The sequence below is a fragment of the Heteronotia binoei genome, chromosome 9, assembly GCF_032191835.1.
Source record: "Heteronotia binoei isolate CCM8104 ecotype False Entrance Well chromosome 9, APGP_CSIRO_Hbin_v1, whole genome shotgun sequence".
In the NCBI taxonomy this organism is placed as follows: Eukaryota; Metazoa; Chordata; class Lepidosauria; order Squamata; family Gekkonidae; genus Heteronotia; species Heteronotia binoei.
The window spans coordinates 20,869,527-20,888,195 of record NC_083231.1 but is presented as its reverse complement, the minus strand read 5'-3'; the positions used below and the strand labels follow the sequence as shown (position 1 = coordinate 20,888,195).

General features: G+C 45.6%; 1 protein-coding gene across 2 annotated transcripts in view; it reads right to left on the bottom strand.

Moving 5' to 3' along the window:
- Positions 1-18,669, bottom strand: part of NWD2 (NACHT and WD repeat domain containing 2) — an 89,539-nt gene that overhangs the window by 35,704 nt on the left and 35,166 nt on the right. Inside the window, exon 2 of one of the 2 annotated variants that reach the window (XM_060246246.1) lies at positions 9,717-9,805. In XM_060246246.1, coding sequence (XP_060102229.1) covers positions 9,717-9,805 — 89 coding nt within the window. Of the gene's footprint in view, positions 1-9,716; positions 9,808-18,669 lie in introns of those variants that run through there. The other variant, XM_060246247.1, reaches the window with a different exon arrangement.

Genomic DNA, 18,669 nt, shown 5'->3' with positions numbered 1-18,669 from the left:
GTTGGAACATCATAACATGATGGTATCATCTTTTATTACTGGGTATGAGGTTATCATATGGTTTTGTTGTTCAGTCTTGTTGTTGGTATTGGATTTTTTTTTGTGTGTGTGTGTGTGTGTGTGTGTATATAAAACCAAACACAAAAACAAGAAATGAAGAACTGCAGAAAAACAATACCACACAGAAATACAAAATACTTAAAAGTTTAGTGTAGAAAGACTCCAAAACTTATTCCTCACCTTGTGAATTCATCACCCTCCAAAAACCTGTGTACGTTTCAAACGCAGTGATAATAAAAAGAGTATACATGTATAAATAAATAGAAAACAGCCCCTTATTTACAAAGCATGAATAAAAGATGAAACTTGAAACTTTTATTCATGCTTTGTAAATAAAGAGGTATCGTGTATTTATTTATACATGTTCATTTATACTTATGCATTTTATACAATATACACTTTTTTTTCCCGAGAGGTGAAGAATCCATAAGGTCAGGACAGGAATAAGTTTAAGAAACTTTTTATACTATTAAGAAGTTTGCATTTATATTGGATGAGTAGCACCCACCCCACTTAGTAGAGCCAGGGCCTTTTTTGTGGCAGGAACTCTTTTGCATATCAGGCTACACTCCCCTGATGTGGCCAATCTTCTAAGAGCTTACAGTAGGCCCTATATGAAGAGCCCTGTAAACCATGGGTATCAAACATGCGGCCCGGGAGCTGAATCAGGTCCCCAGAGGGCTCCTATCAGGTCCCCGAGCAACTGGCTGTCATCTGCTTCCTTCTCCCTTTCTTGCTTTTTTCTGCATCACAGCTTGCTTTGCAAGGCTTACCCAATTGCACAGGAGGTACAGAGCAAAGCTTCTATTTTTTCCATTGGCTGAGGCTCTTCCTCCTCCTGGTCCCCTGGGGAGGGAAGGAAAGAGCCAGAGCTTCCTTTGCCCATTTCCCTGGATCCCATGGGAGAAATACAAATAAAGCACCTTTAAGACCAACGAGTGCTAATGGTTTAAACATGTTTTAAGGTTTTTAAAAAATCTTTAATTGTGTTTGTCTGTGTCCTTTATAAAGTTTCTAGCATATAAAGTTTATATCTCTGCTACATAATCTTAAATAGGTACACACATGGCCTGGCCCAACAAGGTCTCATTTCTGTCACATCCATCCCACATAACAAATGAGTTTGACACCCCTGCGTAAACTCTTGGAGGATTGGCTACATCAGGGGGGGTGTGGCCTAGTATGCAAAGGAGTTCTTGCTACAAAAAAAAGCCCTGAGTACAGCTAAAACTCTGGGTTTAAAAAAAATCCATCCTGCTTATGGATCATGATCCAAATGGTCTATGCTCATGGCTGGTGTGTGGAAGTAGGCCAAGCAGGTGGATGCCTAGGGTGCCACCTCCCCTCACATGGAGCTTGTGTGCTCCTTGGAGCCTGCCTTTCCCAATGGAAAGCAGGCTCCGTGGAGTGCAGATGCTGCCCAGCCCGTTTTGTGTTCCCCGGGTTTGTTACAGACCTGGGAAATGCAAAAGCGGATGGTGCCTGCACAGTGCACTCCTCGGAGTAGAAGATAAATTAACCCATTGTAAAAGCTGAAGAAGAGCCAATTACAGTTTCTAAAAATTGGCTCCTGTTGAAGTCACATGCTGCTACTCTTTCTTCCTACTCTACTTTAACAGAGCCATGGGGTGGGAGCCATAGCTCAGTGGTAGAGCCTCTTTCTCGCATGCACAAGGTCTTGTCACCGGCACCTCCAGCTAAAAGGATCAAGTAGTATTCTCACAATTTTTATTGCTTACTCTCACAATTTTTTTTAAATTAAAATTTAAAATAAAAAACTGCAAGTTAAAAATGTAAATAGTTTCAAGTTTCTGCAATTCTCTGGTTTTTTTAAATTTCGGGGGGGGGGGAGGGGCACTAGTGGGCAGCTTGCCTAGGGCATCAAGAACCCTAGCACTGGCCCTGTACCTTAGAAAGAAGAATGCTTTGAGGAGTGCACAAATCTGTTTGCCATGAATTGTAAAGCAAGTCTCTCACCCAATCCCACAGGAAAGATCAGCCCCAGTCTGTGGAGGGGAGCTGGTGGAATATCATAGGCTCATGCTGCACTTTGGAAGTATTGTGAATGCCCTGAAAGTAAAGTACGACTGCACACATGATTCTCACCTGCTTCTGATTGGAGTAGGTAAGAGCAGTGGGAGAATTGTCTCTGCTGTCATACCTGTGCTTTGGAAACAATCTAAGTATCACCTAAGGTCAGTATAACTTCGGACACACGAATGTACCCCTCAAGTCAACCATCCAAAGGCCAACCAAAATCCGTGGACCCTAAAGACCCTAGATTTAATACTGAGTGATGCTCGGGATGTGGCTAGAAATACAATAGTTGCCAAACCACTTGAGGATCTACAGTTAAATCTCTTACATTTGTACTGTACTAAAATAAGTTTAAATCTGTTAAGAACATGAGTATTGCATATATGTCAATTTCTCATCAATGTCTGTTTTTAGCCTCACCTCTCCTATTTAAAATAAAATCCCCTCCCCCTATGGTTTCAAAATGCCCAGAAGTTTACATCTCTAATCTAGAGTCTACAAGTTTTTATCTTACTAATATGAGAAGACTCAGAGTTTATTTTCCCTTTTTAAAATTTACATCTTCCTTCAGATTACTAAAACAAGACACTGTTATTACAGGGGCTTTTTAAAAACCTATTTTAAAATATAACAATAACTTAATAATATGTTAAATGCTATATCTCATAATTACAATCTGAATATAGCCCAGAAATAAAATGTTATTCAGATACCGAGGGCGTCTGGAAAAGAAAGATATGTTTATAGAATAACAAAAGCACATCTAGGGGTAGAATTCTAGCAGGACCTCCTTTGCACATTAGGCCACACACCCCTGATGTAGCCAATCCTCCAAGAGCTTACAAAAAAGAGCTTTGTAAGCTCTTGGAGGATTGGCTACATCAGGGGTGTGTGGCCTAATATGCAAAGGAGCTCCTGCTAGAATTCCACCCCTGGGCACATCCGATGGAAGTTGATAAGAGGGGTGAATAAGACCCTCAGGCTACATTCTAGGAAGAAGGCAACATTTTATGGTGAGGACGCAGCAGAATCCTCAGGCCAAATTTCATCACTTGTCCCGGACTGCTAGTTGCCCTGATAAATGATTCCTGCCCCTCTCAACCCTTGGCGCTGAGCATGTAATACTCCTTTAGTCTATACTTTGAAGTGATTGGTCAAGAGTTGTCTTGGAGGGAAAATCTGAACCTGCTTCCCAAATTCTGATTGTCCCAAATTAGGGGGAAAGTCCATAAACTGGGCAGTCAGGGGTGTACAGTTTAGTGTCAAGATTTTGGTGTTGGAATGAAGGCACTGTCACTCCATGTCAAGGGACATATCAGAGACATTAGGACTGATTTCACACTAGGGCTTGTTCCAGGTTGAGAGCCCTTTTGCCCCTGGCGCTTCTCTCGGTTTTTGCACAAAAAACTCTCGGTTTTTGCTGTGAGCTGGCCCGCCGCTCTCCCATGGCAAGCAGAAACCGCTTGTAAGAGGATCTCGCTTGCTGTGGAAAAGCAGCGTGCTGACTTGCAGCTCCGGGGCAGCTTATGAGAAAACCAAGAGAAGCGCTGGGAGCAAAAGGGCTCTCCACCCGGAACAAGCCTAGTGCAAAATCAGTCTAGATGTTTGCTCTGTGACATTCCAGTCCTGAATCCCATCCTTTAGGAAAGTGGATATAAACTTCTGGAAGTCAAGATGAGTCAGCAACTACCTTCTTCATTTGCTGATATTTTGCCTTCATTTTACCTGTTTATAGATTGTTCTCAAATACCTGTGCTTTCTAGAATATATGTGTAGTTAAATAAAACTTTTAACACCCTTAACCTCCATGTTTATTGGGTATGGACCTTTGGAAAATCTCACTCATGTCCTTAGGATGCTTGGGAACATTCTTCAGAGAGTGTCAGTGCTGAAAGGACGGTGCTAACAACAGAAAGGGAAGAGGGAAAGGCACATGTACACATGCAGATTTTTTGCAGCAGGAACTCCTTTACATATTAGGCCACACTCCCTAGTGCAGCCAATCCTCCAAAAGCATATAGGGCCTACTGTAAGCTCTTGGAGGATTGGCTACATCACAGCGGTGTAGCCTCAGGGGTGGAATTCTAGCAGAAGCTCCTTTGCACAATCCTGATGTAGCCAATCCTTCGAGAGCTTGCAAGGCTCTTTTTTGTAAGCTCTTGGAGGATTGGCTACATCAGTGGTGTGTGGCCTAATATGCAAAGGAGCTCCTGCTAGAATTCCACCCCTGTGTAGCCTAATATGCAAAGGAGTTCCTGCTACAAAAAAAAGCCCTCCGCAGATCAATGGCCAGCCAGAAGATGAAAGAGCTGCAGATAAGAACAGGTCCTGGCCCCAGAGATCCTCTCCCCCAAAACCTCTGGTGGTAGAAGCTACCCAAGAAGCTTCACTAGAAAATGGGAAATGGGTATACTCTGAATCTCAGAGTGGTCACAATCTCCTTTATCTCCCCCTGCCCCACAACAGACACTCTGTGAGATAGGTAGGGCTGAGAGAGCTCTTATAGCAGCTGCCCTTTCAAGGACAACTCCTACGAGAGCTGACCCAAGGCCATTCCAGCAGCTGCAAGTGGAGGAGTGGGGAATCAAACCCGGTTCTCCCAGGTAAGAGTCCACACACTTAACCACTACACCAAACTGGCCCCGCACAGAAGAGAGGCAAGTGCTAAGTGCGGAATCAATACGGGAGACATACATGTTGCTGGGTCAAGACTTGGGGGGCTGTGGGTGCCTAGATGTCTTGGAGAGCTGGACAGAATGGTACCTGAGGGTCAGCGGGGCTATTTGGCCACTCCCAGTACATTCTGGGTTTACTTTCCTGTACCTTCCCTGAAGTCAAAATCAGCATCGTATTTTAAAGAACCATTTCCCTGAGTACACACAAAAAGAAGTCTATTTGGAAGCTTACATAGTGAACTAATTCTGAAGTAAATTGATCCAGTAATGTTGCTGCACACCTGGCAATTACCCTACACAATGAAGCAAGCAGCAAACTCGAGGACCTTAATAGATCATACAATAATGGCCCTGTTAACCATGAGCACAGATAACTGAAAAAATGAAAGTACTTCTCAAGGACGATTATACATTTATCCTGGGCTCACTGTGTTCTCAAAGAAGCGGATGACTATAGAGTCCCCAAAGGAAAAGATACGTAGGATGTTGTCGTTTTTACTATAATGCACTGCAAGCTGTTTGCAGAGAGAACGTAGCATTAGAAACATTCTAGTATAAGAAATAAAACCATCCTTATGAATCACGCCGCGGCTGTGCCCTTTCTGATTGCCTGGAAAGCACGTAATTATGGTAATATCGATAGCACAGAGAACAACAAAATAGTAACTTTTTTTTTTTTAGTTTTGCTATCAAATACTGAGAAAATGTCGATGCTTCCCCTCCCTCTCAGAGAGAATGTCAATGTTTCTCCCGCTGTATGGCCACACAAGCAAATGTAATCCATGCTATCAGTTAGAAGAAGAAGATGATATTGGATATATATCCCACCCTCCACTCCAAGTCTCAGAGTGGCTCACAATCTCCTTTACCTTCCTCCCCCCACAACAGACACCCTGTGAGGTGGGTGGGGCTGAGAGAGTTCTTACAGCAGCTGCCCTTTCAAGGACAACCTCTGCAAGAGCTATGGCTGACCCAAGGCCATTCCAGCAGCTGCAAGCGGAGGAGTGGGGAATCAAACCTGGTTCTTCCTGATAAGAGTCTGCACACTTAACCACTACACCTGACTACACCAAAGTTAGAATACAAACAGCTTTCCTTGCATGTCACCCCAACATTTCTGCACATGCAAGGAGAGACAATTGTTGCCAATTTCTTTTAACTCCACCATCACCCCGCTATTGTTGGAGGTCCCCCATCACCCAGGAGTACAGTTGCATGAGGTGGTGTTTCAGGCTTTAGTGGAAGAGGGGAAGCAGGAAAGTCACACTTTAAGGCAGGGGTGTCAAACATGTGGCCCAGGGGCCAGATCAGGCCCCCAGAAGATTCCTATCAGGCCCACAAGCAAGTCTGCTTTCTTCTACCTCTCTGTTGCTTCCTTCTGTGTCATAGCTTGCTTTGCCAGACTTGGTCTTTCGCACAGGAGTTACAGATAAAAGCCTCAGTTTTCTCTACTGGCTAAGGCTCCTCCCACGAGGAGGAAGAGATTGCTTTGCCAGGTTCTCCCAATCACACAGTAGAGCTACTAAGCCAAGCCTCTTTTCTTTCTACTGGATGAGGCTCCTCCTAATCCCCTGGGGAGTGAGGGAAAGACCCAGAGCTTCCTTTGCCCAGGTTTCCTCGATCACACAGGAGAGATACAAAATCTTTTAATTGTGTTTTTCTGTGTCCTTTATAAAGTTTGTATCTCTGCTACCTGCATTACATTTTATGACACACATATCCCTGCCCAACAAGGTCTCCTTTATGTCAGATCTGGCCCTTATTACAAATGAGTTTGACACCCCTACTTTAAGGAGATGGAAGACCTTCTGCCTACAGAAATTTTTTGGTGGTATCCAATGCAACATGTTTAAATGCCTGTTAAAACTTACTGGCATTCTCAAATTAATCTCTCCTCCCTGTTTTTGCACTCCACATTCCCCCTCTTGTACATTCAGTCTATTATAGCAAAGTAAGAGTCCAGTAGCAGCTTTAAGATTAACAACATTTGTGGCAGGGGAAAGTGGAGATGACTGGGGAAGGCAATGGCAAACCACTCCGTAACTAGTCTGCAGTTAAAACGTGGTGATGTGACGTCACCCCAGAGTCTGAAATGACTGGCGCTTGCATAACCTTGAAGAAGTGAGCAGTGATTCACGAAAGCTCATACCCTGCCATTTTTTTTAGTCTTTAAGTGCTGCTGGACTCTTGCTCTTTTCTAATGATCCAGTCTGTTAAATAGATTGTGTGTATCTATATTTTGCTTCATGCTTAATAGTTATTGTCAGAGATTGGGGGTTTTTGTAGAATAAGCCTAGCAGGAACTCATTTGCATATTAGACCACACCCCCTGATATCACCATTGTTTCACACAGGGTTTTTTTTTTTTAGAAAAGCCCAGCAGGAACTCATTTTTATATTAGGCCACACCCTCCTAATGCCAAGCCAGTTGGAACTGCGTTCCTGCTTAAAAGAAAAGCAATGTTTCTTATAGACAGTCCAGAAATAGCAGCGCGAGGGGGGAGCGGGGAAAACCAAAGCAAACGCTGAAGAATCTCAGCAAAAGCACAAAGCTTTTTCCATTCTCTGTTGTATAATTCTGCATTTCCTTTTCGGCTTCTACTAAACAAACAGAAGTTATTCATGCAGTAACATGAAAGAAAGATTTGACTGGTCATATTTGTGACCCAGTTTTCTACGTAGTTTCAGTAACATAATGGATAGCGGTATTCTGTGCACTGCCAGCTGCCCTGAGGAGACCTCCCTGAATATTCAGGCTTATGTCAACATTTAATCTTTGGTTAAAATCATGTTGATTGCTCTCCTTTTTTTATTTTTGGATCTAGGGAAATCCTCTGAGACTGCATCTAAGCAACAATTCCCCCCTGTGTTTTAAATCAGGCATGGGCCTGAACTCCATACTTAACATGTTTGACAAAATGAATTCTTCATTCACTTTTAGGGCTATATAAAGAAACCCCGAGAGTTCTTCTTCATTGCGAAGAACACTGGGGAAGGGGCAATTCTCACTGGAAAAGGGAAAAGAAGAAGAATAGAAGAAAAGATTTGATTTATATCCCACCCTTCTCCTTCCTTTCCTCTCCCCACAACAGACACCCTGTGAGCTAGATGGGGCTGAGAGAGCTCTTCTGAGAACTGCTGTTCTCTCAACAGTTCTGAGAGCACTGTGGCTTGCCCAAGAGGTCCCTCAGCAGCTGCATGTGAAGGAGGGGGGAATCAAACCTGGTTCTCTCAGATTCCACCACTCTTAACCACTAAACCAAACTGAAAGGGGATGAAGGTGTCTCTACTGACCACCAAAAAGACTATGACAGCGTTCCCAGGAGCTACATGTGTAACTGGGGGAGGGGGCTGTAAGCAGGAGAGGAACTGGGCAGGGTTGGATCTAACCTGGTGTGTTTGCTTTATTTGCCTGAACTATTAATAACTGAGTATCAAAGAAAGAGCCCCATGGCACAAAGTGGGAAAGCTGCAGTACTGCAATCCTAAGCTCTCTGCTCACGACCTGAGTTTGATTCCGGCGGAAGCTGGGTTCAGGTAGCCGGCTCGAGGTTGACTCTGCCTTCCATCCTTCTGAGGTCGGTAAAATGAGTACCCAGCTTGCTGGGGGGGAAGCGTAAATGACTGGGGAAGGCAATGGCAAACCACCCCATGAAAAAGTCTGCCATGAAAACGTTGTGAAAGCAACGTCACCCCAGAGTCGGAAACGACTGGTGCTTGCACAGAGGACTACTGTTACCTATTTTTTTTTTTTATCAAACACTCTCACAACATTTACTTGTAGATATGAAATACACAGATTTATTAGGGCATGACCAAGGCAAAGCTACACCTTAAGTTCCACCCAAATTAAAATTTTATGGTATAATCCTTCCCTACATGGACACTTTTGAGACTGGATGAGCACGTAAGTCTTCTTCTTTCCACTTCTTCAGTCAGCCCATCACAGCTCATGAACTACAGCAGAGAGGGCTTTTTTTTGTAGCAGGAACTCCTTTGCATGTTAGGCTAAACCCCCCTCCAAAGCTTACAATAAGCCCTGTAAGCTCTTGCAGGACTGGCTACATCAGGGGTGTGAGGCCTAATATGCACATGAGTTCCTGCTACAAAAAAGCCCTGCCAGCGTGCCATTATCTGCAATTGAAATTCCATCCCCTCTTCTCCAAGGTCTTTCCTAAATTTTAACCTTACTTCCCAAACTATTTTTATGGGGGAGTCGCCTGGCTGGCTGGCTTGCTATAAAGAGGCAGGAATCAAACATCTCTTGCAAATAGCAGCTGGCCTGATGTGATGTATGTAGGGGTTTTTTTGTAGCAGGAACTCCTTTTAATATTAGGCTACAACCCCCTAATGTAGCCAAGAGCTTACAGTAGGCCCTGCAAGAGAGCCAGTTTGGTGTAGTGGTTAAGTATGTGGACTCTTATCTGGGAGAACAGGGTTTGATTCCCCACTCCTCCACTTACACCTGCTGGAATGGCCTTGGGTTAGCCATAGCTATCACAGCAGTTGTCCTTAAAAGGGCAGCTGCTGTGAGAACCCTCTCAGCCCCACCCACCTCACAGGGTGTCTGTTGTGGTGGGAGAAGATTGTAAGCTGCTCTGAGTCTCTGATTCAAAGAGAAGGGTGGGGTATAAATCTTCAGTCTTCTTCTTTTTCTTCTTCTCTTGGAGGATTGACTACATCGTGTGTGTGTCGCCTAATATGCAAAGGAGTTCCTGCTACAAAAAAAAGCCCTGGATGTATGTGTGGTTGAGGACCAGCTGGGACAAAGATCTCCACCAAACTCAATGAGAATCCTTCCTATTGTGACCTTAATTATTGCAAAAAAATAAAATAAAAATAATCCTGCATAAAATTGCATAACAACAGACCTGGGTATAACTTTAACAGTGCTAGTAGGTTTACAAGAGTCATGATTTAAATACTTAATGAGAAAAACGCTACCTGAAATTCCAGGCCGTAGTTCTCCCTGCAGAATTCCCGCAGCTTAGGATACACATGTTCACGTAATGCGCTTCTTTCCGCTACAGTATCTGCACATGGGAGGGGGAAACCCACAGTTAACAGTGTTTGTGACAACTATATATTTAAAATAATTGTGTAGGCTTATGCAGGAGAGAAAACTGATCTTAAAAACCATGAGCACAAGCTTAGTGCGGCAATCAGAATTCATTGCTCCAGGGAACAACCTGTCAAGCTAAAATGCCTGTTGTGACATTTCACAATATTCAGTTTAACGCTCACTCCAACAATTCAGCCCTGTTCAGAATAAGGCTCTTACATTTTTAGAGCCTGCAACATCTCTAGTAGAAGATAAGGCATGGAGGCTGGCTGCAGCCCAGAAGGAAAGGAACATTTTAACACGATTCCTATCACAATTTCACACACAGGACTGATTTACACATTACATTTCTGTTAAGTGCACACCTGACGATGTAAAGTGTGAATAAGCAGGAACAAATTTGTTTTTGTTAACTTCTGGAGCGTGCATGATTCAAACTGTTGTATGAACAGGTTCCTTTTAAAAATGGAATTTAAAAAGTAAGAGCATTCATAGAATCATAGAATTGGAAGGGACCTCCAGGGTCATCTAGTCCAACTCCCTGTACAATACAAGGAAACTCACAAATATCTCCCCCTAAATTCACAGGATCTTCATTGCTGTCGGATGGCCATCTAGCCTCTGTTTAAAAACCTCCAAGGAAGGAGAGCACACCACCTCCTGAGGAAGCCTGTTCCACTGAGGAACAACTATAACGGTCAGGAAGTTCTTCCTAATGTTGAGCTGGAAATGCTTTTGATTTACTGTCAAGACACTGGTTCTGGTCCTACCTTCTGGGGCCACAGAAAACAATTCCACACCATTCTCTATATGACAGCACTTCAAGTACTTGAAGATGGTGATCATATCACCTTTCAGCCACCTCCTCTCCAGGCTAAACATGCCCAGTTCCTTCAACCTTTCTTCATAGGACTTGTTCTCCAGACCCCTCACTATCTTCGTTGTCCTCCTCTGAATCCATTCCAGCTTGTCTATAACCTTTTTAAAATGTGGTGCCCTAAAGTGAACACAATACTCCAGGTGAGGTCTAACCAAAGCAGAGTAAAGCGACACCATCATTTCACGTGATCTGAACACTATATTTCTGTTAATACAGTCCAAAATTGCATTTGCCTTCTTAGCCATCGCACCATACTGTTGACTCATGTTCAGTGTATGGTCCACTAAGACCCCTAGAGCCTTTTCCCACCTACTACTGCCAATACAAGACTTCCCCATCCTACAACTATGCAGATTGATGATGTTCAGCTTCCCATCTAGCCACTCACCATGGAGGGGGGTTAGGACAAGAGTTGAATTGCAGTGCTATTTTGATCATCCTCTTACATAAGGTCATAAATTACTGCAGGCCTCCAAGATATATATGGTCAGCCAAACCCATTGATATTTTTTCCTATGTGCAACTGAACTCATATCCAACTGCAGAACCAGAACTTTGTTCACAGCTGTGAACTCAATGAGTTCAGGTAAGGGCCCCGGAATTTTTTGGTGTGAAATGATATGGTACAGCCTGATCTCATCAGATCTTGGAATCAGGGCTGGCTCGCCCACTAAGCAAACTAGGTGGTTGCCTGGGGTGCCAGCAGGGTGGGGGGCGCTGAATTTGGCCTTCCCCTTCCCCCTAGACAAACATCTAGTCTGCCCACCCTGCGCCTCCTCCTCCTCCCTCCCTTCCCCTCCCCAGGTCTATTTCAATGTCAGGAAGGGTGATCAGCACCGCTCCGGGCTGTGTAAAGGCGCCCACCTGCGGATCAGCTGATCGTGTCCTGAAAGGGCACCACAGCTGCTCCTATCTCCCCACTTCCTGGATGGGAAGGAAGTGGGAAGGAGGGAGCAGTGGCAGCGCCCTTTTGGGACACAGTTTGTTTGTTCGTTCGTGCTGCTGCTGGCCTGCCCAGGTGTTGAGTGAGTCTGCAGCCTGGACACTGAAATAGACCTGGGGTGGGGAAGGGAGAAAAAGGCATGGGAATGGGTGGGGCACGATGCCATGGGGGGGGGGAGGCGCGGGGGTGCTGTGGAGGGGGGCGGCAGGCCACCCGTCTGCCTAGGGCGCCATGCGCCCTTGGGCCGGTGCTGCTTGGAAGCTCAGTAGGACTGGTACTTGGAGACAACCAAGGAAGGCTCTGCAGAGGAAAGCGATGGCAAACCTTGAAAGCCCCTTGCTGGCGGCACCACAAGTTGTTTGTGACTTGATGGCACATGCATATACACAACTCTTGTCTGCCATACACAACTCTTAATTTAGTTCTCTTTTTCTTTGTGAATTATGTCAGCCAACACGCTGGAACTATGGTTCTCTAAACCCTTCACACTCCAGAGGTTGGCATTCTTGTGTTAGCCCAGATGCCACAAATCATTTGCAAAACCAAAAAGAGCTCTCTCAGCACTCCTTGCATGCAAAGAAACAGCCATCCACAGCTGATTTGGCCTTCTGCAGAGGGCAATCCTAAAGATTACAAGAAATATGGGACTGCCGCCATAAATGGAAACTCCATGCTGAGATCCCCTCTCCTCTTCCTCTGTAATCTCTGCAACAATTTATCCTGTTCCCTGACTTCATTACACTAAGAGTTTCCTCCCCTCCACCAGAGTTGTCAGCCACCAATGATGTGGAAATGAGGAAGCCCAAGATGCACTGAGGTGTCATGCAAAAAATTGCCTATGATGAGCATGAACACAGCTGCTTACACACTCACAGCACTCCTTCCTCCTTTATTTTCACTGGCTAGTATGTGGATGGGAGACTATCAAGCAAAAGCAGGGCCGTGCAAGCCCGTAGCCAAAGGGGGGGCCCTGCGCGGGCACTGCCCCCACTTCCAGGTAGGGCCCCCTGACTTCCAGGGGGCCGTCTGGAGAGGCAGTCTGTTTTTTTGCCATGGCTGAGCTGGCGAAGCATTATCAGTGGCAGCCAGAGCAGGGGAACTGAGCAAGGCATAGTGCACTATAACAGCAAAAGCAGTAGGCAGAGAAGAGGGAGGTGGAGGAGCAGGAAGCCACTTGGAATGGGCTGGGGAGGGGAGGCGGATGGAGTTGCTGGCTGCAAAGTGCCAGGGTGGGGGAGAGGGAGGTAGAAGGACCCCCCCCCCCCGTTTGCACACAAGGTGCAGCCCCTTCTTGACTCCAAAGTTTTAGGGATGGTTGCCTCAACTTGGCCACTTTCAGAGCCTCCAGCTTTTGCCCCTACCCCAGAAAGCTTCTGAGAAGCAGCAAGCCCTGCAGTGGATGGGAAAGGGTGCCCCCCCACTTTTAAAATCCTGGCTACGGTCCTGGGGTCACGACACAGAGGCAGGCGATAGCAAACCACCTCTGAACATCTCTTGCCTTGAAACCCCCAGCAGGGGTCGCCGTAACTCAGCTGTGACTCGACGGCATTTTCCACCACCACAAAAGCAGGCCTCACAGCAAACTGGAGATTGTTTTCCACTCGCAAACCGGGATTCTAATTAAACCCAAGTTTAGAACCGCAGTGTTGTGTGTCTCTGGCCAAACAGATTTGTCATGCTGAACCAGCACCTGATGCAAGGTTCCCCAAGTTTTAAATTGAGCTTCACGCAGCAGAGTAGAAGGGAGAGGATCGGAGCAAAGGAGAACAAACGGTGTTTGTGATCATGCTATGCGCTGTGACATCTGAGTGCAGCCACGGTGGAATGGGGTCAGTGCTCAGGGAGAGTTGTCCTAGATATTATGAAGAAGCAGAATTTGGGAAGAAGCTGCTTGTTTGGGCAGCAGCCTGTTCCTTGGGATAGTCATTAAAACTGCAAAGTCTGAGACAGCTACAAAGCCAAAGAGGAAACTGAAACTAACATGCAACACAAAGTCAATTCCAGCAGTACTGAGCAAACAAAATCTAGGGACACCCTTAATTTAAACTTCCTCAAGCTTATAGTAAACAAAAACAGTTCTCAGTAGGTTTCTACAGGGAAACGAAGTAAGTGCCAGGCAAATATGCTTGGGGAAGGTATTCTGAAGCTGGGCCACCACGACAAAGAATCCTTGTCCCTGAAAACTAAGTGCCGAAGGTGGGGATTTCTGGAAGAGGATCTAAGAAAATGTTCTCAGCAAATGAAAGCTTGGTGCAGTGGTTAAGTGTGCAGACTCTTATCTGAGAGAACCGGGTTGGATTCCCCACTCCTCCACATGCAGCTGCTGGAGTGATCTTGGGTTAGTCACAGTTTTCTCAGAGCTGTTCTCTCAAGAGCAGTTCTCTTACAGCTCTCTCAACTGCACCTGCCTCACGGGGTGTAAATTGTGGGGAGGGGAAGGGAAAAGAGGTTATAAGCTGCTCTGAGGCTCCAAGTGAAGGGTGGGCTATAAATCCAATATAATCATCATCATCACCATCATCTTCTCCTTCTTCACAAACAGGCAGACATTGTGGAAGTACAAGTTGCTTTAGATACTCTGATCCAAGAAACAAGCTTGAAACCAGTGATCTTACAGTAGCAGCAAGATATGAACACTACAGTGACTAGCAGTTCATAATCTGGCTGTCACGTTCTGTACCAGTTGCAGTTTCTGAAGGTTTGTTTTTTTCCCACAGACATCTGTAATAACTCACAGCAATGTAACTTGGAATCGCTACAAAGACATGGATAACTGTGACAATTGTTTTCCAGAAGCCACAACTAATACATCAACTGAGTTGGTGTCACAAAGACACTGGGATTTCCTTGAGAGTTTCAGAGGACTGTAAAAAACGGCAGCGGCCATTTCTCTGTGATTTTATTCTAGTTTTATTCTGGCTGCGGTTACTGACTGGCTCTGTTTTATTGATATTTGCCTGCTACTGTCTTTGCTTTTTAACGTTTAATTGTATTGATGTGCTGGTGCATTGCTGTGACTTGGATGGTCCAGGATAGCCCAATCGTATCAAATCTCAGAAACTAAGCGGGGTCAGCCCTGGTTAGGACTAAGGAAGTTCTGGATTGCTACACAGAGGCAGGTAATGGCAAACCACCTCTGAGTGTCTCTTGCCTGGAAACCCCTATGCAGGGGTGTAAAACTAATTTGTTATGAGGGCCAGCCTGGTTGGGCCAGGCTGTGTTGGGTTTGGCCGGGCCGTATCAGGGAAGGCCATGTGTGTACCTATTTAAGATCAGGTGCAGAGTGGTAAAGCTGCAGTACTGCAGTCGGAGCCCTCTGCTCACAACCTGAATTCGATCCCAGCGAAAGCTGGTTCAGGTAGCCAGCTTCAGGTTGACTCAGCCTTCCATCCTTCCAAGGTCGGTAAAATGAGTACCCAGATTGCTGGGGGGAAAGTGTAGATGACTGGGGAAAGCAATGGCAAACCACCCCATAAAAAGACTGCCGTGAAAACGTTGTGAAATCAACGTCACCCCAGAGTTGAAAACGACTGGTGCTTGCATAGGGGACTACCTTTACCTTTTAGCAGAGCTATAAACTTTATAAAGGACACAGATAAACACAAGTAATAAAAAAAACAACAACTTGAAATATGCTTCAAATGTTAGCACCTGTTGGTTTTAAAGGTGCTTTCTTTGTATTTCTCCTATGAGATCCAGGGAACTGGCCAAAGGAAGCTCTGGCTCTTTCCTTCCTTCCCCAGGAGACCAGGAGGGGAAGGAGCCGCAGCCAATAGAAGAAAGAGAGGCTTGTCTCAGTAGCTCTGCTGTATGATTGAAAGAGCCTGGAAAAACAAGGTCTGCCTACCCCCCTTCCTTCCCTGAGGGAGAAACCTCGGCCAATGGAGAAAATAGAGGTTATTGTAAACTACCTTGAGAGAATTTCTGAAAGGTGGTATGTAAGCTTTTTAAAAAGAAGGGCTTTGAACAATATCCATCATCCATGGATCAAGTTCAACAAACATCCCCCCGGCTGTGAGTCTTATCCTTAAAAGCAAGTGAATTCCCATTCAAAGCTGTTTCCATGGTCGCCTGTTACCATGTGCCAACCTTTAAAGAGAATATTCTCATGTGCTAAAGTTGATGATACTAGGAAAGACTGTTATTTGACTGAAGTTCTTGAGAGCTACTGTCAGCAGAAGAGACCAATGTTTTGACTCCCTATAAAGCAGGAGTGGCCAAACTTGCTTAATGTAAGAGCCACACAGAATAACCATCAGATGTTTGAGAGCTGCAAGATATGAACATCAGATGTTTGAGGGAAGGAAGATAGGCAGGCAAATAGATGGGGGAGAGAAGAGGGAGGAGAGGTGGAAGGAAAGCAACATTAAATGCATTCTCCAAGCTACAGGTTGGCTTATCTCAAAGAAGCAATTTAAAGAGAGAAATGCCTTCACTAAGCCAGCAGACAGGGCAGTGTCTGTTCAAGAGCATCTGTTAAACTGGGACTGTGAGACACCTGGGTTTTTGGCTCTATTCAGCCACCTCTGAATATCCTCCAGGCCCCCAGTAGAGGTCAGTCACCAGAGGGTGACATAACTTCCAAGTGTGCACATGCACACACACACCCATACGGGCACATAGGGTAGAATGGAGAGATCAGGCCGCAACTGTGGCATGGCCCCAGAGAAGGTGTTTTAAAGTCCTTTAGCACTGCACCACAGCCACAGCTCAATCTCTCCAGTCCATCCTGTGAGCCCACAGGATGAGATGGAGAGTTCAGGCTGCAGAGAAAGGGTTGCCCCGTCAGCCCATGCCTCTTGGAGACTCCAAGAGGTGTGTGTGTGGGAGAGATCCTTTTCCTGATTTTGCACCTTGGGGTGCAAAGGCAGGAAGAAAGCCCCACCAGCTCATGCCTCTTGGAGACTCTGAGAGGTGATGGGGGGAGACTCTTTTCCTGCTTTTGCACCCCAGAAGACACTGAGAGGTCTGCAGGGAACTACCGTCCAATTCTGAGTCCCTGGACCGCGGGTGCCCTAGGCGATGACCTAATTCGCCTAGTGGGCAGTCCAGCCCTGCTTACAGTTGCTGCAGCTTCTGTGCCTAGAAATGAAATGGTGCATAATTAAGATGGAAATGTCTACTTAGCTGGATGACAGATAACCCAGTTTTATTACATAAAGATCTGAACTGCCTTTTAATGGTAGGAAATTTATGAGATTAGTCTACCCTTTAAAAAAAAAAAAAAGCAATGTCAGAGGTTAATTTTTTATACTTCTGCAGAGAAAAAGTTTAACGTCAGTGTTATTTTCTTGCTGCCAAAATGAAAATGGACCAAAAGATATTTTTAAACCATGTGAATGAAACTCAGAGACTTAGAAATCTGTCTGTAGAAATGTATTACTGAACTAAGAATCTCTGGAGTTTAGAGGTCTTTGTACAGATAATGGCTTGGATCCACCAGTAGGAAGACAGGACGTGTTCGGTGTCTATGGCACACAACTATCTTGTCTCCCCTCTCTCACTTCAGTCCAAAATGCTTCTTGAAGGCTGATTACAGACCGGCACTTTGGGCCAACTCAGAGATGCCTCTGAAGTCAGCCCAAAAAATCAGTTCAGGCAGCAACAGCTGCCGGCCGTCCTCCAGGCTCTATTGACCGGCTCAAAAAGCTACCACTTCCAAAGTGGTAGCCAATATTTGAGCCAGCCGGCAGTCGCCTCCCCGCCATCTGTAGGGGGAAGGGTGCAAGCGAGGGACTTGGTGGTCTGCAGCTGCCAAGCTGTTCCGGGTTTGTTTTTTTTTAAAGGAAACCAATCAGAGCGCTGGTGTGCTTGTGTGCATGAGCGCTTGCCTCACAAGGGAAAGAAAAGGGGATCCGGCTTCTGGGTTGCCTTCCCATGCGGCGGCACCAAGCCGCCTCACAGACAGGATGGGGGCAGCATGCGGGTGAGCGCGAGGAGGCTCAGAAAGAGCCATCCCAATTCGGGATGCTTCCCAGCCGCCCCAAAACGCTTGTCTGTTCTCAGCCGAAATGTTGCTTTTGAGGGTCAGTGAGCCTCTGCAGCAATAGTCTGCCTGGGAAGACAAGAATCGGTCAACATCATCTCCATTTTACATGTGTGGAATTTTTCTGGTGGATCTCAGCCAATACCTTTTCAGAGACATAATGTTCATGGTCTCATTTCTGACCTGTACTTTGCACTCTTCACTGGCCCCAGGGGAAATTGCAACCAAGAAATATGACACTGGGAAGGGCAGCCATGAACAAGCTAGAAAACATTTTTAAGTGTTAAGGATACTGGGCTGGTGACCAAATCAAGTTAATTCATCCTATGGTATTCCCTATTGCTATGTATGGGTGGACAAGAAAGAAAGCTGACAGGAAGCAGGTTGTGATTCCAGGGCTTTTTTTTTGGGTAGCAGGAACTCATTTGCATATTAGGCCACACTTCCCTGATGTAGCCAATCCTCCAAGAGCTTACAAAGCTCTTTTTTGTAAGCTCTTGGAGGATTGGCTACATCAAGCATGTGTGGCCTAATACGCAAAGGAGTTCCTGCTACAAAAAAAACCCTGGTTGATTCCTTTGAAATGTGATGTTGGCTGAGAGTTCCAAAAAGACAAATAAGTGGGTTCTGCATCAAATCCAGGGGTTGTTTTGTAGAAAAATAGGTGGTGGAGCTCATTAGCATAACTCATTAGCATATGCTGCCCCCCCCACCAGCCAAAAGTAACTCGATGCAAGAAAAATATCCAGCCAGCCCAAGCAGGCCTCGCTCACCTGGAGTTCTCCTGGGTCTCCCCCCCACCCCAATCAAAAGACCAGCAAGCCACCTGCCACCCAAAACCACATAAGAAGTGGAGAAAGGGTAACATAGGCTTCTCCAGGGGTTAATGAGGGCCGCTGGGGATGTGGCAAAGCCCCTGGTGGCTGGCTGGCTGCTTGCTCTCCTAATTCAGGAATTGTTATACAGCTGCACCTACCATTCAATGGACAAGGTAGGTGGGGAGGAAGAGGGGGAATCCTCAGAAAG